The sequence below is a fragment of the Brienomyrus brachyistius genome, chromosome 23, assembly GCF_023856365.1.
Source record: "Brienomyrus brachyistius isolate T26 chromosome 23, BBRACH_0.4, whole genome shotgun sequence".
Lineage (NCBI taxonomy): Eukaryota > Metazoa > Chordata > Actinopteri > Osteoglossiformes > Mormyridae > Brienomyrus > Brienomyrus brachyistius.
The window spans coordinates 4,560,927-4,585,273 of record NC_064555.1 but is presented as its reverse complement, the minus strand read 5'-3'; the positions used below and the strand labels follow the sequence as shown (position 1 = coordinate 4,585,273).

At 44.9% G+C, this 24,347-nt stretch overlaps 2 protein-coding genes across 6 annotated transcripts; both read left to right on the top strand.

The window, feature by feature from the left end:
- The first annotated feature begins 1,468 nt into the window (after positions 1 to 1,468).
- triqk (triple QxxK/R motif containing) lies at positions 1,469 to 4,840 on the top strand. The gene is made up of 4 exons (XM_048994370.1): positions 1,469 to 1,602; positions 2,541 to 2,612; positions 3,484 to 3,569; positions 4,465 to 4,840. Exons 2-4 carry the CDS (start codon positions 2,552 to 2,554, stop codon positions 4,570 to 4,572), a joined length of 255 nt encoding a protein of 84 aa, XP_048850327.1. The 5' UTR covers positions 1,469 to 1,602; positions 2,541 to 2,551; the 3' UTR covers positions 4,573 to 4,840.
- Positions 4,841 to 14,511: 9,671 nt separating this feature from the next.
- On the top strand, positions 14,512 to 15,515 carry LOC125719181 (uncharacterized protein DKFZp434B061-like). Of its 5 annotated transcripts, none has more exons than XR_007385029.1 (3): positions 14,544 to 14,870; positions 14,952 to 14,991; positions 15,032 to 15,515. XR_007385029.1 is itself a non-coding variant. In XM_048993732.1 (3 exons), exons 1-3 carry the CDS (start codon positions 14,548 to 14,550, stop codon positions 15,469 to 15,471), a joined length of 594 nt encoding a protein of 197 aa, XP_048849689.1. In that variant the 5' UTR covers positions 14,544 to 14,547; the 3' UTR covers positions 15,472 to 15,515. The 5 variants fall into 5 exon arrangements, 4 of the variants coding, with proteins under 4 accessions (XP_048849687.1, XP_048849689.1, XP_048849690.1 ...); XM_048993732.1 differs by having other exon boundaries at positions 14,544 to 14,749; positions 14,831 to 15,031; positions 15,281 to 15,515; XM_048993733.1 differs by having other exon boundaries at positions 14,544 to 14,789; positions 14,871 to 15,031; positions 15,281 to 15,515.
- Positions 15,516 to 24,347: the final 8,832 nt, after the last annotated feature.

Genomic DNA, 24,347 nt, shown 5'->3' with positions numbered 1-24,347 from the left:
GAAGTTTTTGAAGGTGGTGAGGTTAGGGTTAGGACTGTACATCAAAAGCTAATGTTAAATAGGTCCTTACTTGACTGACTGAGAACATCTGCAACTGCTATGTTCAAATGGTCGACGGAGTCAATCACCTGATGAAGATATGGGCAACTGCACATGGTCTCCCCTTATATCTGTGCTTTTCAATGCTGAATACTGTCCTCCCAGGTTCCAAGGAAATACATTCGATGATTGACTGCCCTGCACCTAAGAAGATTTCATTAAGGATGCAACCCATGCATGTCCTCATATCCCAGCAGAGGGTCCAGGCATACTCTGAAATACTCAATAATACTCATGTCCGACCTGGCTTTAGGCCATTATCAGTCCATAACTACTGCATAACAGTTAAATTATTCATGGGATTAACTTTTTATGCATTTAAGAAGATAAACAGAGTGCAAAAGGTGTCAGGAGATTTAAATTTTAAGGGCATAATTAGTCTACTGAATATATAAGGGTTGCAATATACAGGTTATGAACAAAATAAGGAGGTGGTTTCACTAACACTGGGGTTGTGACTCAAAGTTACAGTGCAAGATAAAATGACAGCCATGAAGAAATCATAAATAAATAATGATGTGACAGATGGGCTATGTCTGTCGGTCTTCAACATCTTTGACGCGAACGAGTAGAGAAATACGCAAAATTTTATAAGATGCTAGCTATGGGTTTTTTTTCTCCCACATAAGGTAATTGTTCTGCGATTGTGACAGGAGACAGAGGAGGGTTAATTGAATGGCCTGTGCAATTGCATTAATAATGGCGATAAAACGCAAAAGACAGAACGTTTGGAGAGGAGTCTGTAATGTGACACACAATGTGAAGCACTGTGTAGGAAGCAATGTGAAGGAAAGCACAACGACAGCGCACCTTCAGAAATCCTCTGCCAGCAATATCGTGCCATAATGCATCTTCAGTACTTCAGATAAATAAAGCTCCTGTGAGAAAATTATATATAGCCTTAGACATTGTAAGATATAACATTTAAACAGACATAAATGTCGATGTCAAGGACAGTGATTGAACTGCAAACAGTCATAGTTATCGACTGCCACAGCTGGCCGAGAATGTAGGGGGAAATGAGCTTGTTTATCGCCGCTACCCGACAATAAGGAGCCCGGTAGTGCAGAGACGGGCTGTGTCTGGGATGGTGGGCGAGGAATAGGTCGGGAAAGCGAGGAACCGGATCACGCACTCGACCAGATCGCCAACTGCGCTCAAGTAAGGGGGAGTGTAACTGCGAGCTATACACATACATTGCTGTTTCAACATGAACTTGTGAAATCATTTCTATGTACAGAAAAGCACAAGTGATAATGAGCGCCTACATTAATGGAAAAACGAGGAACAAACAATTGGGGTGCATAGGTGTTTATCCCAGCTTCCTACTCCTCTGCCATTGGCTGCTATGGGATATATATCCGGCGATGATTGGTTCGCTTAGCTCGTCAGTCACAGGATCTACAGTCATCTACCCGGAAGCTGAACACGGCCGTGATGCGTTGGCATTTTGGGGGGTGTGGAGCTGTTCGGACCTGAAGTTGGGTGATCGCCGACCGCGGAGTACGTGTCGCAGGATTATTTGTGTTTTTAATGTTTAAAGGCAGTAATGGTTATGTATGCAGTCTTTAAAATCTGCGCGGTTGTCGCTTATGCACGAAGTGATTCAACCAGATACATTGTGCCGCTGTATGAACCCCGACGCCCGCTGTGGGTCTCGCTCCTGCGTTCTTACCTCAGACAGGACTTCGGACTTTGAGCCTACAGATTACACGAGGACAGCATGCGGAAAACATGCTCATTAAGTCATTTCAGACATCATATCAAGCACACTGTGCATGGTGGTAAAGGCAACTGTAAACACAAACTCAATTTAAAAATGTGCGCAAAGCAGACATGACTGTGCCTGGAACAAATTGCCCTAATTTGAGGATGCTTGTCTTGATCACATTTGTTTTTTCATAGTTATATTTGACCTTCTCGGTTCTTTTGGGATTAATGGCACGCGCTTAGACCATTTTATTGTGGATATTCAGACTGCACATCACGTGACAGCGAATTGTACCCTTCTGGCTTGGTTTAGTTAGTTCATTTTTAGCTTTAAGCATGATCACTTTTCTTAATTTCAGGTATTCTAGTATCCAAGGAAAGCCTTATAGTATTTTCTTCTTTTTTCATTTGCACTTTCTTTTTGCACGGTTGCCATAGTAATCATAGTAAAAGCTGTGTAGGTTGTACATAGAATAAACGTGACTGTTGTGTTAAACATGAATAGACGTCCGCAGTGAAGCTTTTTAAAAACTCAGTTGTAGTGTAAAATTTAATCGTATAAGCACAAATACTGATTACATACCATCCCATAAAGCGGAAGAAAAGTCCACAGAGAGCTATTTATAGTCTAAGACAATTACACCTATGGAAACATTTAACAGAAATCATAGTCCCCATTTCTTTGGCATGACTGTATAACACTTATACTTTAATGCTTTCGTTTTGCACAGAACGAACAAAGATGGGGAAGAAAGATGCTTCTGCTACCACCTTACCTGTTGATCAGTACCGTAAACAGATCGGTGAGTCTCTTCTCTGCAGTCCAGTTAGAAAATGTCTTTTTCCTTTAGTTGACCAGCATGGATGCCTGGCTTCCTCTGTCATGAGAAGAATGACCCGAAACACCCACGTTTTTCAGAAACTTACGTCATGTAAGTGAAGGTGACAGACTTACAGATACACAGGAAAACAACAGTGGCTCGAAAATGATGCTACCTATAAATGAAACATCAAACTGACAGAATAGAAAACTTTATTAACAATTCATTCATATATGCTGATTAATGGGTTTGTTTTTGTGAGAATTAAGTATTAATTCAGAGCAGATGGCTGGCTCTGTGTCTGTTTGCATTTGCACCTCAGCACAATCTTGAAAAGTTGGAAAGTGAGACATACACCTAGTCCTTCCCCTGTGATTTGGAGCAGAGTAAGTGTTTCTGCTTACAAGCTACCTCTGCAGGTGTTTGCGCTAAACTAGACGGCCTATTAGACATGACACGAGTTACTTCATGTGTGACAGACACGTCAGGCCTCGGTCGTTAAATAGATGACTAACTGGGATGCATCAAGGACGGAGGATGAGATTATGTGTGATTTATAGCAGTGTTTCCCAACTCGCTCCTCGGGGACCACACAGTCGTTCTATGTTTTTGCTCCCTACCATACAGTCCACATTTTTGCTCCCTTCCAGCTCCCGGTAGCAGAAACATGGACTGTCTGTGTGTCCCTGAGGGCCAGACTAGGAAACACTGGTCTATGAAAAAGCAGCCAACTTTTGGGTCAGATAGTGGTTTGGAGGGAGACACCCAGGGGTTTTTATCCCCACAATCTACTTTCTGGAGGAATGAACGGCATTGTCCAGCCTGCAAGGTTGTTCTGCTTTGGGTCTTTCAGGAAAACAAGATTACAAGAAGTCTAAATCAGCTCTACGCGCAACGAGACTGAAAGCGGAGGCGAAGCGGAATGCCACGGGGATGCGGGTAGGAGACTCCGGAATTCCCGTCATTCCGGAATGGCCCCCTGGGCGAAAGACGACATCATTGCATTTCACACTTTTAGACGTGAGGCAGTTTTAAAAGCTGATGCAAGCTCTCCCTTTAACACACTGGCAGCCGAATCACTGTTGCTAAATCCAGAAATTAGGGGGAATTTTAGAACAGGGAGTGGTGATGCAGTGCAGCTCTCAGCTGGGGTTGAGCCGTCCATGCTGGTGGACTCGCACCTGCTTCCCTGCACCGAATTTGGTCGTGATCCAGGATGGAGAGACAGTCTGTTGGTGACCGCAGTCATCTCAAGCATGGGACATCTCCAGTCAGCTCTAAGGAGTGACGACCCCCCCCCTCCCCACCTAAAGCCAGATTCCAGCTGGCTTCTTGATTTGTGATGCGGAAGTGATTTCGTTTTTTGGATTTTTGTTTAATAAGTCGTCATCTGCAGTGCCTGTGATATCGTACGGAAGGAGCATGTTTGGGATGTGGACGTGTCACATCAGGGGTGGGTTTGTTAATGACGCTGTCATCAGGTCTGTGCGCCGTGCTGATAGTCATAGCCGTCGCGCTGTGTTAGAGCGGTGCCTGCCGCGCTCACTGATCTGCCCCGATCATTAGCTTGTGTTTGCGAGGCTTATCTCCCTGCTATAGGCTGGGGAGGGATTTTCTTTTCTGTTTGATGTTCACACCCACTGGTTTTACCGCTGGGTAGCCGCCTTCATGCACTCGCTGTGTTCAGTGACTGGGTATATCGTATTTGCACGCACTGTAATTGCTCTGGTTTTTCAGTGACGTGCACTGTAAACAGGATTGAGGGGCGAAAGCTCCATCTCCATGACGATGGACACTCATCCACATTGTTTTTTTTTTTTGTTCTATGTTGCAGGACATCATCCTGGTCGTCGTGGCTGTTGTTGTGTTCCTCCTCAGCATTTACGCTTTCTTCTACCTCAATCTGAGCACCGAGATTGACCTGGACGTAGATGTGGACTGAGCCGCGACTGGCCCCCCTTGCACGTCACAGAATCCACCCTTCAACCCCGCCGTCTCTCCCGATTCCCCAGCCTTACATACTGAATGGTCCTTCACCCGAATGCTGGCAAACTGATGATGGATCATGTGAACTTTGCCCTCAGAGACCTGGTTGGACTGTGGCTGTTCATGCAGGTCCCATCCAGCATCGTCTGTTTGTGCACGGTTTGAAATGATGTTTCTTATTGTTTTATAAATGCTCTCAAAATAAAATCAAAACGAAACTCTTTGCTCGTGGTAAACTGAAGGATGCTGTGCTCGTTATCGGAAGGTCACAGGTTTGAGTCTCAGCATTGACTGAGTGAATTTGCCTTTGGGTGCTTGAGCAAGGCCCTGAACTCCCAGTTTCTCCATGGACATCATAACCATGCCTTCTGAATTCATGTCACTTTGGATAAAAGCGTTTACTAAATAAATTCAAAATGTAAATGAGGAACAGAAACTGAACTTGCGCAGTGATGGCCTGGTCTTCTAATTTGGTCTCTAGGTGGAACCTCAGGTATGAAACCACACATTTTGATGGCAGGTCTTTTTACAAAGACTATCAGCATGGTAGCTGTTAGCTCCTACCTGTGGGGTTGGGGGTTCAAATCCTGCTTGCACTGTGTGTATAGAGTTTGCATCTTCCCTCTCTGCGTGTCCCAAAGCCATGCAATTATACTAGCCGGTGTCCCGAAATTGCCTGCAGTGTGTGTTTGTGTGTGTGAATATGTGCCCCATGGTGAACTGAGTGCCCCCCAGGCTCGTTCCCTGTGCTGCCTTGCGTAGGCTCCATGCCCCCCTGAACAGGATAACTAGTTAGGAGATGGATCGAGCTTCAGGGGTGTAAACAGTCTGCCATCGTGTAGCTGGCTTCCTGCAATTCACAGCGATTACAGATGTGATTCTGTTTGTGATTGAGAGTGTGTCCAGAATTGAAAATAGCCCGTTTTCCCAATCAGAAGGTATAATAAAGTTCAGGACGCCTTCTTAATTTGTGTGTATGTGTGTGTGTGTGTGTATATATATATATATATATATATATATATATATATATATATATATATATATATATATATATATATATATAAACAAGTATCAGCAATGAAAGAGCATTTTGTGATGAAAAAAATTGTTTTCCATTTTCTGTTTAGTAACCAGTGAGTAATTCTCTGCCGCCTGACTTTTCACCTCCTGTGACTGAGCTCACACAGTCCATGAACACGTACCCTTACAGGGGAGAAGTTCGATAATGTGAGGATGTTCAGAGATTGTTACTTTTTAAAATTAGCATTTAGCACGCTGTGAGTGTCGGTATTGACAAGCGCACCTTTGAACACCTCTAACCACATCACAGCTAGCATGGCCGTCCGACGACGGAGGTGCACAGCTTTCGTTCGCCATCGCGCTTCACGTCTCGTATCTCGTCTAGGTTCCGTGGATTTGGGGCTCCTCCAGGGGTTTGGCACTGGGGCCATAGGGCCAGGGCCCGGTGCTGTCCAGCAGGACGTGAGTAAATCTGTTATGATGCCCGATATCCCCGTTGCAGCTGGGGGACATTCACACCTCGCTACACTCATTAGTGACAACAGGTGGTGTCAGGCAGCGGGAGCGTCACTGGCAGAGGAGAGGTATTATCCAGCTTACTGATGTGCCGTTGCCGTGTTAATCTCTGAAACAGCGTGCAACTGTCTAGGTCCCACCAAGATCATTATACTTTAAAACTTCATTCAGATGGTACCTTTTCCCTGTCTGATCTAAGGTTCCACCTGCATAAGAGAAGCAGCTTCACACCTGATCTAACGTCCTGCCTACGTATGAGAGGCAGCTTTGGACCTGATCTTAGGTCCTGGTTTTAGGCTGGTGTGTGCAGTTGACCCTCAGATTCTATGCAGTTCCTGTAATAAATCAGTTTGCTCTCTGCTGAATCTTCTCTCTCTCTCTCTCTCTCTCTCTCTCTCTCTCTCTCGTGAGTCTTGGTCATCCTCCTGATGATTTCCATAGCGCAGGTCTATTAGATGCACACTTAGTAACCTCTCCAGCCTTGGACCCGTTTACGTCATGTAAAAATTACACAGACTGCTAAGACAGCTGGGGCAGCGGTGGGCAGGGGGTCGTATTTGATGATGTTGGGAACCCCTATTTTATAATATATATACAGTATATACAGCTGTATACTCGTATAATCAATAGTCTAAAAGATATCCCAAAATGAATTGATGATGCTCCCCCTTTTAGTAGGTTTTTCTTAAGTCAATGAAAAGACCTGGTTTCACTGCATTTGCTGAGCACCTTTGATGGTCAGAGCTTCTCCAGTGGGCTGCACTGGATCTGTGCCCTTCCTGGACACTGGCCGCTACCAAATTATGGATGTTGCACATGTCACGCTATAAAGGGAATGTAAGAACATGGAGATCTGAAGGTCTTGTATATTTTCAAGGTAATGTGAAAAAAAAAACAGTTTGTGGTGTTTAAGCCTGATAAGCGAGAGTGGAAGCTGTTCCCATTTAAGAAATGTCAGATTCTCGGATATTTCTTGTTTCCTCCTTTCTCTGTCTGTGATGGTCTTGAATATTAAACGTTCGGCTTGAAGAAACTGAATTTGATTTATGATTTGGATGTGTTAGATGGATTCCCAGCTTCACGCTTCATGAACTGTCTGGTAATTCTGCCCTTATCAGATAAGAATCTAGGCTTGGATTCTTCCGGTAATCCCTTGTGTTTATTAACAGTAATGGATGAAACTCAGGATTATTAACTGATCTTAAATTAAAAACAAACAGATACCATTTAATGGAAAGAATTATAATATTTTTGTTCTGCTCTGTGGACAAAATACATAAGATGCGGTTTAGTGAATTACTTTAATAGTGTGCGTGTGTGTGTGTGTGGGGTGGGGGGGGGGGGGGTCCAGGTATACCTTATTTTTGGGGATCAAATGTCCTCACAACGTGATGAATACCCATTTTTTGACTCTATGAGGACCAGCCTCCCAGTTTGTGTGTGTGTGTGTGTGTGTGTGTGTGTGTGTGAGAGAGAGAGAGAGAGAGAGAGAGAAGGGGGTCAGGAGCAGCAGGGGCTGAGCAGGTGGGTTCTGATTCCACTCCCACCTCCCCTGCTTGCTTCTGCACCTGCAATAAGAACACCTGTGCAGGTTACTGAACAGCAGAGCTGGATCTGAGCCAGGAGGCCGCACACATGCAGAGCAGATCGCAATGCAGAACAAAGCAATGGAGAGCGAACCTTTAGGTATCACTGACAGCCAATCGGGACCTTTCTATTCAATTTTATGTAGCATTTTTCACAGCATAGTCTCCGCAAGGCGTTTGACAGGAGTATGTGGCAATCCATTACTGCACCATTTATAGAAAATGGTGCACGGAACAGGGAACAGGGAAAGAAAGAAAGGAAGGAAGGAAGGAAGGAAGGAAGGAGTGGAGGAGAGGAACCCAATATTCCTGAGTAAGGTGAAAAACCTTTGGGAACAATTTGAAGAAGAAGGTGGTGTCAGAGGTGAGGTCACTGAGGAACACGTGGACAGTGCAGGCCTGCTTACTCCTCACAGAACATTGACTTGATCTCCTCCTGGTGCCCTCTGATATTTGTAAGGATTGCTGTTCTGCCGAAGGTCCTCGTGTGAGACTGTGAAGGTGTGCCGTGAGCTTTCTTCTGATTAGATGTGAAGCCAGATGATGCCAAACGGATTTAATATCCATCCTCGAGAAACAGACCCAGTGAAACAGACCATCACCCGGTAAATCTACTGCAAAGCTGTGATTGTATATAAACAATCAAACTAGCTGTGAAAATGTCCTGCCAACTCATCTTACTTACCTGCACACGGAGCTGCTGGACGAACAGAGAGAGACTGTATTGCACCTGGAAGGATGTTCAGCAGCAGCAGGGTCACGCTGAGGTGGTGGAGAGCCGGAGCGGCTCAGCAATAAGGGCACCAAAGACGGCGTCTGTGTCCGAGTGTCGGAGCCTCCACAGTGACTCTGGAACATTCCCCAAGGGCGGAGAGTGGCCTGGATCTGAGCCCCTTTTCACAGACTTTCCTTCACCCCCTCCTGCTGCATTGTGCTGGACTCCTGGGGTCTGAAGGTGACGCAGAGTAACACAGAGCCGCACATAAAAGGGAGACGCCTGCCTTTTATCTCAGCAACCTTTATTCCCCTTCCTGTGGAATCCGGCCGAAGCGAAAGCAGAATTTCAATCATCGTATCAGGATTCTGACTTGAAGAATTTCTGAGGAATTTCTGATGAATGTGGCAGCATCACTTCTACAGCTATGCTTTCGTCTGCTGCTGTCTTAAGCTAAAGGAATTTAACACCCAGTTTTTATTAACTGCTGTCTGTATGCATCCCCCCCCCCCCCACCCTCGCACATGCACACAATATGCAGAATGTATTTTCCTTTAATCCCAAAGCAGCACAGGAAATACAACATGATTCGAGTTTTTTTTGCACACCTTCACACACTAATGAAATGTGTTCTGGTGCATAAACTCCATGTGGATGAGAAAAGGGCAGAAATGAACCCCAAGTGCCAGACTGTCAGATATCTAATAGTCAAAGAATCCTCATCTGAGCAGATCTACAGTACGGCAAACAATATAACCCGACTGTGTTCCTCTCTGTTGTCTGTCTGACCCAACTACCTGAGTAAACATTTATTGTCTGAGGAAGCGAGCGGCTTGCACAGGTGTCCGAGCTCATCATAAAGCCTGCCCCCACAGCCTCCCTTCCCCACGAGGCAGCTGGGCATTTCAGCTGTCTGGGGGGCTGCCCTACACCGCTACGCACCACAAAGAAGCAGCCCGGTGCTGCTCATTATCCAGCATCATGTGGCTCTGAGGACGTCCTTGCTCCCGTGAACCGACACCACCTGCAGACGGGAGCATCAGGATCAAGCCCCCGGTTCTGCATTATGAATGAGCTCAGAAAAAGTGCCCTCCCCCACACATTATCCCATTATTCTCTCTCCAGTTTAATGCACAGACACTGTGTCAGTCTCTAGCCCCTCCCCAGTTTAATGCACAGACCATGTGTCAGTCTCTAGCACCTCCCCAATTTAATGCACAGATACTCCATTAGGCTCTAGCCCCTCCCCAGTTTAATGCACAGATCCTGTGTCAGTCTCTTGCATCTCCCCAATTTAACGCACAGATCCTGTGTCAGTCTCTTGCATCTCCCCAGTTTAATGCACAGACCCTGTGTCAGTCTCTAGCATCTCCCCAGATTAATGCACAGACACTGTGTCAGTCTCTAGCATCTCCCCAGTTTAATGCACAGACACTCCACCAGGCTCTAGCATCTCCCCAGTTTAATGCACAGACATTGTGTCAGGCTCTAGCATCTCCCCAGTTTAATGCACAGACACAGTGTCAGTCTTTAACCTTAACCTTTCTCCAGCACACCTGTGGCCTTATTTTCTCATAACAAACCTGTCATTCATAAACCGATTGAGGCTTCATCTTCTCCCTCACCGTTTGTTTAGGTCAGACACAAACGCTGGAAATCCGCTGAGGGAGAAAAGACACACAGCTGCTGGCTGATTGCTATGAATAGCCGTTTTGTCACCAGTACTTCCTCTTCATTAGTTTACATACGAATGATAAATCTTATACGGTTTATCGTGGTTGGCCCTGAAATGGTTGGGGCTGTTATGGTCTGCACTGTTATGGCTGAGTTTAACATGGTTAGCCAAGATATGGTCATTGGTGTGTACTGAGCGTTGCGAGCTAGCATAATTGCATCATGGGAAATTGAATCTGACGGAGCTGCATGAGCATGTACAGCATATGAGAGCAGCATGCATTACCCTCAAGATATGTATGTAAAGTGCAATAGATAAACCCAGAGTCAGTTTTAATTTTTGTTAGTACAGGGGAGATAACAATTAGTCTTGTTTGTGATGAATAGCTTTCATATGGTTGGGCTGTTCATAATTGGCCTTGTCGCCATTGGGCTTGTCCTGCTTAGCGACATTTTGATTAGCTTCCCCAAGCAGAGCCCTGGTCGGGTTTGTTATTCTAGGCCTTGCTAATAACCTTTGCTCTCCTGTGAATGTGTTTTTAGGAGTCTGACAGGTGATGAGATGGATCACAGACCTCTTCAGTTGGACCACACAGCATTCTCTGCATACCTGCCCCCCCCCCATTCCCCCCCCCCCCCAAGGCTCCGATCTGGGAGAAGTTCCCCATCTGCTGTACGTTCCTTATCTCACACCTTACCATCTGTGGTCTGATTGACTCCATGTTGCTGCTGGTAGTGAAATAAATCCATCAGAGTTTTGTTTTCTTGTGATGTGTCCCTGACTCAGATGGACATCAGTATTTCACTGGTGCTTCAGTGCTTGGATGCACTTCTGGTCTCACTTCAGATTCGTTTGAGGATCGATAGCCTCGATATTTTTGGGTAATTTGATATTTATAATGAATTTGTGAAATGTGAGGTTATGGATGGAGTCAGCATTTATTTCAGCTGCAAAGCAAAACGCCAAGCATTGCCACACAAACCTGGAAATGTTTTTAGGAGTTCAGGTACATGCAGATGCTATTCTGTCCTCTGGGTAGCAGCAAGCACAGATTGACAGAATTTCATTACTACCTGACTTGGCTACGTTCATCTGAATCAGAAAGATCTTTATTGGCCAAGTTCCAAGTCAAGTCAAGTCAAGTAAACCTTAATTGGCATCCCAGCCATTTATGATGCATAGCATAATTAAATAAGGTTCCTCCTGGACCCACATTGCAACATTCATGACATGGCAGGAATTATAGGGCTAAAGACAGAACTGGAACAATTTACATAGTGGAAAAATCCTGTATAATCATTTTAATTTAAGGGGAGGGGAGACAGAGGAAAGAGTACTATCTATTAACCTAACCCAATCAAAACCCCCAACCTTAAATAACATGGCATGTGGCTAAAACTACATCACTCTTACTCATGGGTTTGAGGCTGGTCTGACCAGCCTCATCTGTTTATTTGTAATTAATTGGTTCCTGCTCCCCTGTGTGTTTTCTATGTCTCCCTAGAAACACTGTCCTGATTGTATTCTTGTTCTGTTTCGTTTTGTATTTCTGTTCCATGTTTATTATCTTAGTTTTGTATTCCCAGTTAATGATTATGTGGCGTAGTTCCGGTGTCGGTTTAGTTCCTTAGTTCCTGTGCATGTTAGTGTTCATTCGTTTCACCTGTCGCTTGTTTGTTGCCCCGTGCCTCTGATTGGTTAATTGATTGAGTTACACTTGTTCCTTGTTTGTTCTTTTTGCCTGTGTGTATTTAAGTGCCTGTGCCTAGTCTGTTCTCTAGTCTGTCCTTGTTTGTGTTCTTATGTGGTAGGAGTTCTCTGTTACATAGTCCTGCTTGCTGTTGCTCTACTCCCTGTTATTGTTATTTTATAGTTTTGTTATTTGATTCTTATTTTTCCTCATTAGTTTTTGAACGCTCATGGTTCCTATAATTTGTGCCTTTCCCTAGCGTGTTCTGCTGTTTGTCTCAGACCTGCCTGTGGATTGTCACCTTTCCATCTGTGCCGTGCAGCGCCTTGACCATAACGTGACATAAAACAAACATCTGTTCTGTTCCCGTAACAAGCATACCGCGTAACTCTGGGAAGGTAAGTTAAACATACAAAGAATTTGCTTTGGGGGTGGCTCTAAAAGAACTTAAGTAATCTTTCCCAGAGTGTTTCATGTAGTGGTGATTTAGAAAACTTTTTGAAATTCTAAATCTTTGAATATAAATGTCCCTTGGGGTAGCTATGCCCTCTGCTGTCGAATGCATATGCGCAAATGAACAGGAACTCTCATACTTCACACTGATGTTGACCTCAAAATGATTGCCATTGGTTTCTGTAACCTGCAAGAGGCTGCAAAGAAACCCCAAACAGCTGAATTACCCCAAATCCAGGCCTCGCAGATTTAGCAGGCCAGCACACGGCTCTGTGCCAATAGAGTGTATTTCATATTCAGGTATTATTTACAAAGCTGCATAATGTACGGTTGTCCACGGACCAGCAGACTGTCACCACAGATACAGCCTATGGTGCATCTTCAAGTCTTAAACGGCAAAAAGCCATCTGACATTGTCCTTTCATCCTTCCCCATCCGAGAGTACAAAGATAGCTTGAAATACTTACTGAATTTGCTTTTATCAAACTAAATTTTTTTTTTTTGTTACTTAATGTTAACAGGAGAGTTGTCTTGCCCCGGGTGGAAAAAAAAAAAAAATGAGAGCTGAATGCATGTTTACCCACTTAGAGTCTCAAAGCTGCTTTTGCTGAGAATGCGCCACGAATTTGCGTGCGAAACCGACGGCCTTTTCGTCTCCATTAGCACTGTTATGCTGAAAGCGTCAATTGCGCCTTCCGATAATGCCAGATCGCCGAGCATTCACACAAGACATTTAAGAGGCATCTCTTTCCAGTGGGGAAAATTAAAGCAATTCTGCAAGCTTTTAGAATGTTTTACTCCTGATGTTTTAAGCCTTGACTTCAGTTGACTTCTGACACGTCGTTTTTTAATCATTTCCCGCCAATCAGGAGCCTCGGCATATGAGAATTCCTCCAATGAGCAGCTGACTTCCCATCTTACAGCTTTATATCCATCCCACTTTCTCCGCAAGGCAGTTCCTGCTGTCGTTTCATTTTCCAGGGACTCTGGGACATGCGAGACATCGACAGTGGTGTGATTTAACGTTTAATGATTTAAACAACACTAACTCGAAATGTTTCAAAACAAGCACACAGTCCCATTTCCAAGCTGGATGGTGCCAAATTTAAACCTCTGGCGTTCTTGCCGTAAAACTACTTCGGGCCGCACAAGGTCTGAAAATGAGAGCAGAGTTTCGGTATTTTTCGGCTAAGATGTAGCGCATGAAAGCTTTTTGCTGTCACTGTAGTTCTCCGTTCTTTATATTTAGACACGGTCTTTGGACGAGGTGCACAGGCCTGCATACGCGTGTCTCTGCGACTGGGGTCATTCTGTCCTGTCGAGCCTCTGTGGCAAAAGTCAATCAAGGCACAAATGTGTGCTTGGTAAACATGTTTAAAGGGAAATGGGAATGACTATAACCGATTGGCTGTGAGCAGGAGCGAAATCAATTCCCACCCCCTCACTGCTCATCTGCCCCAGTGCTGAAATTACCTAACACAGCCAATGAGAAACGCCATCTAATACCAGTCAGCCAATCAACCAACGAGAGACGCTAACACAGTCCAGCCAATCAACCAACGAGACGCAGTCTCTCATATGCTTGTCATTATTACATGATAACTCTAATAAGCACAATAAATTAGCAGTATGGCCGTGCAGTGTAGACTCCTTCATTTATTTCAGCATTCCCTTATTGAATGAGACATTTCTCGAGCTCAGCTCAGACCGTCCCTGGAATTGAAACGCTGCATGTTGCCGTGTTGCGGCACAGTGTGAGCTCCCCTCTGGAGAGAAACATCAGGAGCTCTGATTGTCCGGCCTGCACTGGCGGCCTCCAGCTCAGCGTCTGTCAGCGGGCAGCAGGAACACCTGCCCGACTGCTGTCCTTCTGCAGATACTCATACAGATAAACCTGGCTTCCTGTTTTTACACGAATTTTAACCTGGTCTGGGAAATCAAATCATATCTGCAAAGACTATGCGAGTCACACTGCAAACGATGTGGAGAATGAGCGCTGGGCAAAGGTGTCGGGGCCTGAGGCAGTGTGCCGTGGAGGGGGGGCTGGAGCCTCAAAGCGGAGGAATTGGCGTCTTCAGGTGAGCAGAGAGAGTCACAGATCCTCACCCATTTCCTCACTGTGTGCGTGATTAAAACTTAAAGGACGTTCACATGTGACTAAAATAACACAACAGCTTTATAATGAACACTTCCCAATGAAGGGCTTGTTTTTTTTTTAAAAAAAAAAGAACGGTAACGTTTATTGTATTTTATGAGCACATTCATAATGCATTATAATGCCCCCATACGGAGCACCCGACACTGGGAGAACACGCAAGGTCCCCATACGGAGAACCCGACACAGGGAGAACACGCAAGGTCCCCATACGGAGCACCCGACACAGGGAGAACACGCAAGGTCCCCATACGGAGAACCCGACACAGGGAGAACACGCAAGGTCCCCATACGGAGCACCCGACACAGGGAGAACACGCAAGGTCCCCATACGGAGAACCCGACACAGGGAGAACACGCAAGGTCCCCATACGGAGCATCCCGACACAGGGAGAACACGCAAGGTCCCCATACGGAGCACCCGACACAGGGAGAACACGCAAGGTCCCCATACGGAGAACCCGACACAGGGAGAACACACAAGGTCCCCATACGGAGCATCCCGACACAGGGAGAACACGCAAGGTCCCCATACGGAGCACCCGACACAGGGAGAACACGCAAGGTCCCCATACGGAACACCCGACACAGGGAGAACACGCAAGGTGGGATTCGAACCCCCAACCTTCTGCACTGCACTAGTGTGCCACAGTGGGCATTTATTTTAACTTTACACTTGAATATTATTTCAAATTATGATAATACTACTATGATAATTTTTAATAAAGAGTAAGAGCTCTCCGTCGTGCCATCTCAGCGCAGGCACACATGTGCAGCGCTCGTGTCCTGGCCCAGCCAGATGGTGTCTTTGCCTGATGCCCTGGACGCATTGAATTAAAGGTTATCCCCAGCAGGTCTGAAGCGCTGCCAGACTCGGCTGGTGCAGAACTTCCACCCACCTGCTCCTCAGCCCGGGGACATCTGGCTGGAGTCTGTGGAACGAGCACAGCCCTGGGGCGGCAGGGGGGCTGTCATCTGCTCGCCCATTTTAAAGGAGCTTGTGTGTGTTGCCACACATAAAGCGAAATGTTTCCAGAGTTTGTAAAGAAATCTAATTCTCTGCAGTGCTTGAATAAAAACCGGTGTGGGAAAACAGATCTTAAAGAGCCTGTAAAAGAGTGTGACATGTTTAATCCCTGGTATGTTTTATGTAACTCGCACATGAAGCCGACTCCCCTGCCAGGTCATAGAATCTGCAGACAATGACGGCGACAGGCAACTTCTGCTGAGAGCTTAACAATACAGCGTTTCAGATCTGGCCTTAATTCCTCTCCAATATGCTCACAGTCTTTTCTTCATCTCCGAGGACCAAAACATTATGACTCAAAGCGGGTTCACAGATGTTCAAGCATATTCTCAAAAAGCCGTGTGCACAACTGGTATCACGGTATAATTCTAACATACTCAGCACAAAGAATACTGTAATGGGCCACAAGTACAGACATACTCGTTTAGTGAGAACACATCGCTGTGTCGGTTTTCAGGCGCACAGAGGAGCTTGTGGCATTTCAAGGCACGAATAAGTCATCGTCTTCTGGCTCTGTTTCGCTATAAGGTCAAAACTCAGTCCTTTCCATGTGTTGTGCACTTGATGTTTAACTGTGATTTATGACTGCGACCAAACTATGTGCAGTTATGTACGTGACTTCTTGCTCCTTTGAGTGGATCTGTTCAATTAGGCAAACATCTGGAGAAACAGCGACGTCAGGAGCAGACTGGTCAGTGATGTCAGTGATGTCAGGTGTAGATTTGTTTGTAAAGAAAACCCACATGGGTTGTTTTAAACAAACAATCTAAACAAATTCAATGATTCTTATTGTTGCGATGTTTAACACACACAAAGCAAACAAAATACCATACATATACCACACATCTACCCCACACATTTAAGGAGATTCATGAAGATGAATTGGTATACATTCCTTACCCAGAATAACGATTAAGATGATGCCCCAGAAGGTGTTGAGGGTTGAAGTAAACATTCAAACGTGGCTGATGGAGAGTATGAATGGACAATGGGCTTTTCTCCTGCGGAAATGTGTCTATGAGCACAGCAGAAGCGCTGAGGCCTGAAACTTTGCTGTGTTTAATGGTGTGCTTCTCTGCCTGTGGTCTGGTTGGCTCGACGATAGTTGTGTGTGTGTGGGTGTGTGTGTTCTGCATGGATGGAAGGATGGTGCTGATGATGGGTGTCTACTGGGGGGTGTCTGTATGTCTCCCAGGACACAGAAATGTCCTGCAGACCCACCAGAGCATCATTTGGTAGCAGGAACCTTCAACTGGAGAAGTATCAGGTATCGGGCCGTAAAACGTGTGGGAAGTTAATCTCCTATAAGAGGATAGTTGGCAGGTCCAGAGGACGGCTTTCCTTCCAAAATGTCCTAATCAGTCACAGGGTCTCCATTTTCATTGTCTCTCTGTTGATGTACTTTGAATAAATGGCTCCTGCCTGTAAAAATCTTGTTCTTCAATACTTTCAGAAGAGAAAAGCACTCTCTCCTTGTACCCCAGAGCAGCTGCTGTCATGGCAACCACCCTGTGGCTCTGTCTTCCCTCTAACCACAGTCGTGAACCTGGTCTGTGGTCCGTGGTCTTTCGCCCAGCCTGTCCCTCAACGACGTGTGTCAGTTCCCATGTGGTGTCCATCCAGATCCTGTCTCCAAGGGGAATTATCAAGAGATGGACAGACGTGTGTGGGTGTGACAGGGGACTGGTCACATGGTCAGATGGTCACATGGTCAGGTGTTCACATGGTCACATAGTCACATGGTCAGGTGTTCACATGGTCACATGGTCAGACGTAGACTAGGTGCAGTATTGACGGCAACATTACAGAGCAGAACACAAAAGGCATAGAGGTGACAGTCCATTTTTCTTAGAAGCAAAAGGGATTTTTTTTGTATTGGTAGCTCTGTACATTTGGTTTAATATTTTGCTTTTAGGTATGAGTCACAGAATGAATACAATCCAGCATACAGAAAGTCTGACACTGAAATATTGATCTAGTAGCAAAAGTGTTGCTTTTGCAAAAGTGCAAAAAAAAATGCTTTCTTTATTAATTGATAGACTGAGGGCTGTGGGAAATGAAATGCTGTGCATATCCTGAAGGGGCAGCGGGACAGAGTTTCAATGCCACTTTGTGAGACTCTCAGACCGCGCTTTGTGGCAGGGTGACACATAATCTACGTGTCCCAGTCTCCAGGTTGGGAGTCTGCCAGTCCTCTGCTGGGAGTTCAAAGGAAAACTTCATTTATCAATTAAGTTATGATTCTTAAATCACCTTCAAGATGGCAAACATCCCACAGTAAACAATCACCAGTCGTAATTAAACATTTTTAAAAACAGTTTTAATCATGATTTTTTAAAAAAGGATACGAATTTATAAAGAATGTAATTAAAAGGTATCAGACCAGAAGTTTGCCAAAAGTTTTTATGAGCGTCTCTGAAGAGGTGAGTATTTAAACGAGCTTTTAAAGCGAAAACAAAGGAGAGTGATGCATAAAGACCAAGCTAATCTGCAGCTGGGTATTAGGACGGGGACCAGGATACCGACAGAAGTCCTCCACTATCTTCTGAACGAGTGCCACTGATCTGCTCTGCTAGCAGCCTTTTCCAGAATAATGTAGCATTATAAATTTTTTATTCAGCGTGTGTATTTACCAGTGCATGGATAAATGGAAGCAGGATCAAACAATTCTTGGAGCAACTGGGGGGTTAAGGGCTTCCCTCAAGGACACAACAGTGAGATCAATCTGCTGAGCCTGGGCCTCGAACCAGCAACCTTCTGATCACAGACACAGTAGCTTAATCCATCAAGCTACACACCATCTTTGGAGGGGCTGACTGTCTCTATATACGCAGGAAATTACACTTCAGTGTATTCAAAATGCCAGTTATATGTTTAATGTAGCTGGTGTCATGGTGACCCCAGGGATGTCATTCTTATCTCACACTTCCAGGCCTGTCTCCTGTTCTTTGTGTGCATTTTGCAGGTTCTTCCCATATTTGTGTAATTTTCCTGCATTTACCTCCTGCAGCTCAAAGCATGTAGTTAAATGCACTGATGCTGTCATTCCCTACTTTGCCTTTTCTGCCTCTTTGCGTCAGGGTCTCTTTGACCCCACACTGCATGAACAGGAAGCAATATGGACGAATGGCTGCATCGATGCATGGATGTTTAATGTAAAATACTAGCAGTACCGGTTTGTGATGAAAAGATTAACATCTCGCGCTGCACGGTTCATCACACATCACAGTTTCACCAGAGCTGTTGCCCCGAGATGATAAATATGTGAACCTATGCTTAAAATTTCAGCACACCGACTCGAACTGAAGTCAGAGCAATGAGGGATTCATTAATGTTCCCTTTTTCTCACAGGAGTACACAGAAAAAAGATTCAAAAAGGAAAAGCAATTTGTCACTGTCAGACACTGTTAGTACTGCATTTAGTAGAAGTCTCCAAGCTGTTTATGGTAGCAAATTCTGTTTTTGAGTTTAAACATTCAGTCTGTTAATTGTGTTCACAGAACGGCAATGGATTTAAGATTTTATAATTTGCCATATGCATGGCACAAAGGAACACTGAAACAGAAACAAATTGTAATTATATTTGGGGATAAACAGCACCAGTATATGCTGTTTTTATGGTAATGAAAAACAAATAGCGGGATCAGTGTGTTTGGTTAACCAGTATAGGAACAGACACTGGTGAAGCTGAAACATGGAAGTAAACACAAAGGGTCTTTGACGTGGGTGAGCAGACCCCAGACACCATGAGGAGCCGCTGATCTTCGCGATCTGCAGCATCAGGGTCCGGCAGGGGGGGTTGGGTGATGCCAGGTCTTAGCTGCTAAAGGGGTTTAGCAGTGGGACGATATTGTGATAGAGCAGAGATAGGGAAGAGATGCTAACGTGTTGGGGGGTGAGGGCAGTGTAAATAGAACACTCCTTAGTGGGGGTGTGTGTGAAAAAAAACACTCCTTAGTGGGGGTGGTGGATGTGAGTACAACGCTCCACATTGGGGGTGTGTGTGTAAATAAAACACTCCTTACTGGGGGGGGGGATGTGAATACAACGCTCCACACTGGGGGTGTGTGTGTAAATAAAACACGCCTCACTCAGCAGGGGGTTGTCTGGGGAAAAAAAAATCACTTGGCAGGGTCGGCTGAACACGCGCTCAGCTGAGGGCTTTGCACAAAAGCATGTATGGAGGCATCAGATTGTCCGCAGAGAACTGGCCCCACGTTGTCTGCTGTAGCCCCCCTCCATGCCTCTGGAACACCCCCCCCCCCCTCCAAATTCCTCTCCTATCTCAGGCCACACAAGGACCGAGAGGCAGAGCTGGACTTCATCAGCACGCCATGACAGGAAGCACAAAAGCCCAGCCCTGCACATCCTAATTTGTTAGCCTAAGATGTCTGGTTTATGTTAAACACACTTCTGATAAAACACAGCTTTCCCCTCTTATTTTCCCCATTTCTGCAAAAGGCTCTTTTGTCTCCCCTCTATGAAACCTGCAAGACGAATGACCTGTCTTGCAGGATGACGTCTGGTCCTGACGGGGTTATGCTCCGACCTGGCGCACACCATGACGCTCAACTCTGGGGGCACTGAGGCTCGAAGCAGGACCATGGTGCACTATGGGAAGGCAGGGTCATTGCTGACATCACCCTAAAATGACCGTGTTGAAGTTTATGGGCTGTCTTTATGAGGAACTCACTTCAGAGCTGACAAATATGCTGTCATATACATGCTGCCCTGGTTTAATACAGTGAAGTTCTGGTCCAATCAGTACCATCCACTATGGTGGTGAACCAGTCCGCAAGAATAACATTTTGCTTGGCAAATCATCTTCACAACCTGAATACTGATCGCAAAACAATCTTTTTAATCTTTATTTCTTACAAGCAAATCTCCTGTTTAGTCGTTGCTACATGTTTCAGCTGCTGATCAGAACAGCAGGGAGGGTGAAGGAACATTCATCCATCCTTTAGACAGGAAGCAGCAAGTAGTTATTAGAGGCACAATGTCACAGTGGGCCTGCATTCATAGTGGGGTACCGCAAGGTGAAATTTTTGGACCATTATTGTTCCTAATTTACATTAATGATACTGACACCAATATATACAGTAAACTGGTTAAATTTGCAGATGACACCAAGGTGGGTGGTGTGGCAGATACTGATCTAGCAGCACAGAGGCTACAAAGGGATCTTGATTTAATTAGCGACTGAGCTGATACCTGGCAGATGAAATTTAACATAGATAAGTGTAAGGTAATCCATGCAGGGAGCAGAAATATAAAATATAGACATTTTATGGGATCCACTGAAATAAAGGTAGCTGATTATGAGAAAGACCTCGGTGTCAGGGTCGGCTTCTGTTGTCTCAGTCGTTTGTGTCCCTTCCCTGTTTAACCAGCAGACATCGCTGGCCATCCTGTCTCTCCTGTCAGTCTTTGTGTTTCCCCTTTTTCGTATTTTGTTCCCTAGTGTTTCATTGTATGAGTGTTTCTAGTTCCTATGTCTTCTGATTTGTGTTTGGTTTTGGTTTTGTTCCTTGTGTCCCTGCTTGTGTTTTTACTTGTTTGTCACTCACCAGTGTTAGACTCTGTGTTTCCTGTTTCCTTGGTTAGTTCTTAGTTTTCCTGTTCAGTTCTTTTGAGTTAATTAGTTTCACCTGTTTTCCCAACCTTGTTCATTAATCTCACCTATCCCTTGTTACCCTTCTGTATTTAAGTCCCGCCTCTGTTTAGTTCACTAGTGGTTCGTTACAGTAAGTTCTGTTGGATATTTCTGAAGTCTGTATGCTTACATGCTCTGTTTCTGTAATTAGTCTTTGTTTATTCCCATTTACTTTTGACCCCTCGTGGTCCTTTGTTTTTGTAAGTGTTTTCTTGTGTTTTTTTAGTTTCGTTAATAAACCCCATTTGTCCCTTTGAGCCGCAAGTGGGTCGTCCATGTTTGTTCCTGCCTGCACCATGCCTCATCCTAACGCCAAACCTGTCCTGGTTTGTGACACCTCGGTGTGTGTGCTGATGCTTCCATGTCCCACTCTCGCCAGTGTGGGGAAGCAATAAAAAAAGGCGAATAGGATGTTGGGTTACATCTCTTGGTGTGTGGAGTTTAAGTCAAGGGAGGTGATGCTACTATTATATAATTGCTTGGTAAGACCTAGAATATTGTGTGCAGGTTTGGTCACCATACCTTAAGAAGGACATTGCTGCCTTGGAAAGGGTGGGGCAGCGTAGGGCGACGAGAATGATTCCTGGTCTTAGAGGAATGTCTTATGAGGAGAGGTTAGCTGAGCTGAATCTATTTAGCAAAGGAGCAAAGGAGATTAAGGGGGGACATGATCTAGCTATGTAAGATTCTAACAGGTCTGAATGCTGTTCAGCCAAATGGCTATTTTAATATTGGTTTAAATACTAGAACTCGTGGCCATAGGTGGAAATTAGCAGGAGAACATTTTAAACTGAATTTGAGAAAACACTTCTTTACACAGTGTGTAGTTATGGAATAGTCTTCCTGCTAGTGTACCACAAGCTACAACCCTGGGTTCCTTTAAATCAGAGCTAGATAAGATTTTAACAGCTCTGAGCTATTAGTTAAGTTCTCTCCAAATGAGCTTGATGGGCTGAATAACCTCCTCTCGTTTATAAATTTCTTATGTTCTTTATTTTTCAGGCCTGACAAATCGTTATGATGGGACAGAAGCCTGAAAATACAAATCGAAATAAACACAAAACTCTCAAGGATGGACAGCAAAATATTAACTGCTGATTCCAAAAAGCTACTTCATTAACATTGTCAGGCATTGCCCAAAAAAGCTTTATTTTTCCCCAGTCTGTTTGCTTAGATTGAGGCTACGAAGTACAAAGGAGAAGCTGGTGTGAATCCGTCATTAACGCAAAAACACGATTGGACGATACCTCCGTAGCTAAACATGCATTATTCATGAGCTACTTCGGGAACTGTCAGGTAAGTCCCTGTGAAAATGAACGATGCGTTAATTTGTGTAGGGAAAGAAAGGCAGGACAAACGTTTATTGTGAGAATCCAGAAATGTTTAGCGGCTCATATCCCTGCCCATCTGGTTTTGTTTTAATCCAGTTGGAATCACACATGAAATTATACTTGGCTGTCTTCATTTTATTAGTCAGAGTTGATTTATGACCTTCAAAGTAAAAAATAATTGGCTGACATTGGATGTCTTTTATAAGCCGTGTTCGGGGGCAACGTAAAACGCTGGAAAATGAGTGTAACAGGAGGAATGCATGACGTGATTCTCCGAGAAAGTGCAGGTCTCCACTCCAGCTTTCCTGTCTATTTTTGCTGAGCACCGAGCCCCTGAACTCAGAACCGCTAAGTGCTTGTGTTCACAGAATCATGCAGGTCACACTGGAAAAGAGAAGGGGATGGTGTCTGGCCCAGAGGACTCGGAGCCTATGCCCTTGATCGGAAAGTCGTGGGTTCAAATGCCGGTTCTTCCTGCGGCCAGCAGGATTTCACAGTCTTTAACCCCCAGTTGCTCCCGGTACTGGCTGACCCTGTTTTCTCAATTGTATGTCCCTTTGGATAAAAGTGTCTAAGTAAGTAGATACATCATGTAAGGGACACTGTCCAAGCATGTGGGGAATGAAATGGGGACAAGCAGCAAAGTGAAAGAGGAACTCAAAGGAAAAAGAATTGTGAATATATGAATGTAGAAATTCAGCCATGCTGTTATACCCGTTCAGAATACAGGTATAGTCAGAAAAAGAACTAAGGATCAACGAAAAGGAAACTTGTAAAAAGTACAATAGCAACATTACGAGTCAGAAGGTTACTGGTTCAAAACCTTGGGCCAGCAGAGTGATCTCACTGTTGGACCTTCTTTCTCAAACATGTGTGCTCATTTTGGATAAAGCTGTCTGCTATATAAAAGACAAGTAAATAACCGTTTTGTAGAAAACTTATTTTCTGGCTCCAGTACTACTTACAGTTGTACCTGGACATTCACTGGAAGCTCAGTCTAGTTGCACTCAATGCCTAGGCGACTCTCTGACAGGACGTATGTTTGTAATGTGCCATTTGTCTCACTTGCATATCGCTTCGGACATCTGCTAAATAAAAATAAACGTAAATACAATAAAGAAAACCCCAGAAGGGCAGTTTGGAAAGTTGGGCAGCAGGTGGTACCAGCAGCTGGGTGCAGAAACTGAAGACGATGTTATGGAGACTCCTGCCTCCATTTTTGCTTTTCCCTGCAGACACCAGATCTGATGCGAATGATTGAGTTCGGTATTTTATTTGACGGTAACCAAATCACGGTTTCCTTTAGGTTCTACATAGAAACAAAAACATAATTGTTCTCACTGCTGGAGGTCTGTTGAATGAACATTTTTTTTTTCCTGTGCTCTGCAGAAAGATACATTTGCCAGAAACTAAGGCAGAAATCCAGAAGACATTAGACAGCACTATAAAACTGGGACTGAAAGCACAGTGTCTTTCAATGAGCTGTTAACGAGAGGCAGTGCTGAGGAAGAATCCACCCCAGCTTATGGTCTGCTGCAGGGAGGCGGGGCGTCGCGTTGGGAATGATGAAACTTCATAGCAATGCTTCATCCAGATGAACTCAGCTTGTGGAAGCTTGGAATAGCCATCCGGAGTAGATAAGTCATGGTGTGTGGCTGCTGTCAGGTGGACCTCCAAGACTGAGGTCCTACAGCAGCTCAGGGGTGGAGGACAGGTGACGGACACCATAATACAGACAGACAGACGGGGGGTGAAGGAGGGAATATGATGGGGAGAGAAGGAGAGCAAAAGAGAGGGAGTGGAAGAGTGACGGAGATAATGGGAAGCAGTGAGGGAGTGAAGGAAAGATAAATGAAAAGAGGGAGAGAGCAGGAAGAGAGAGAGAGATAGAAGAAAGAAAAGAATAG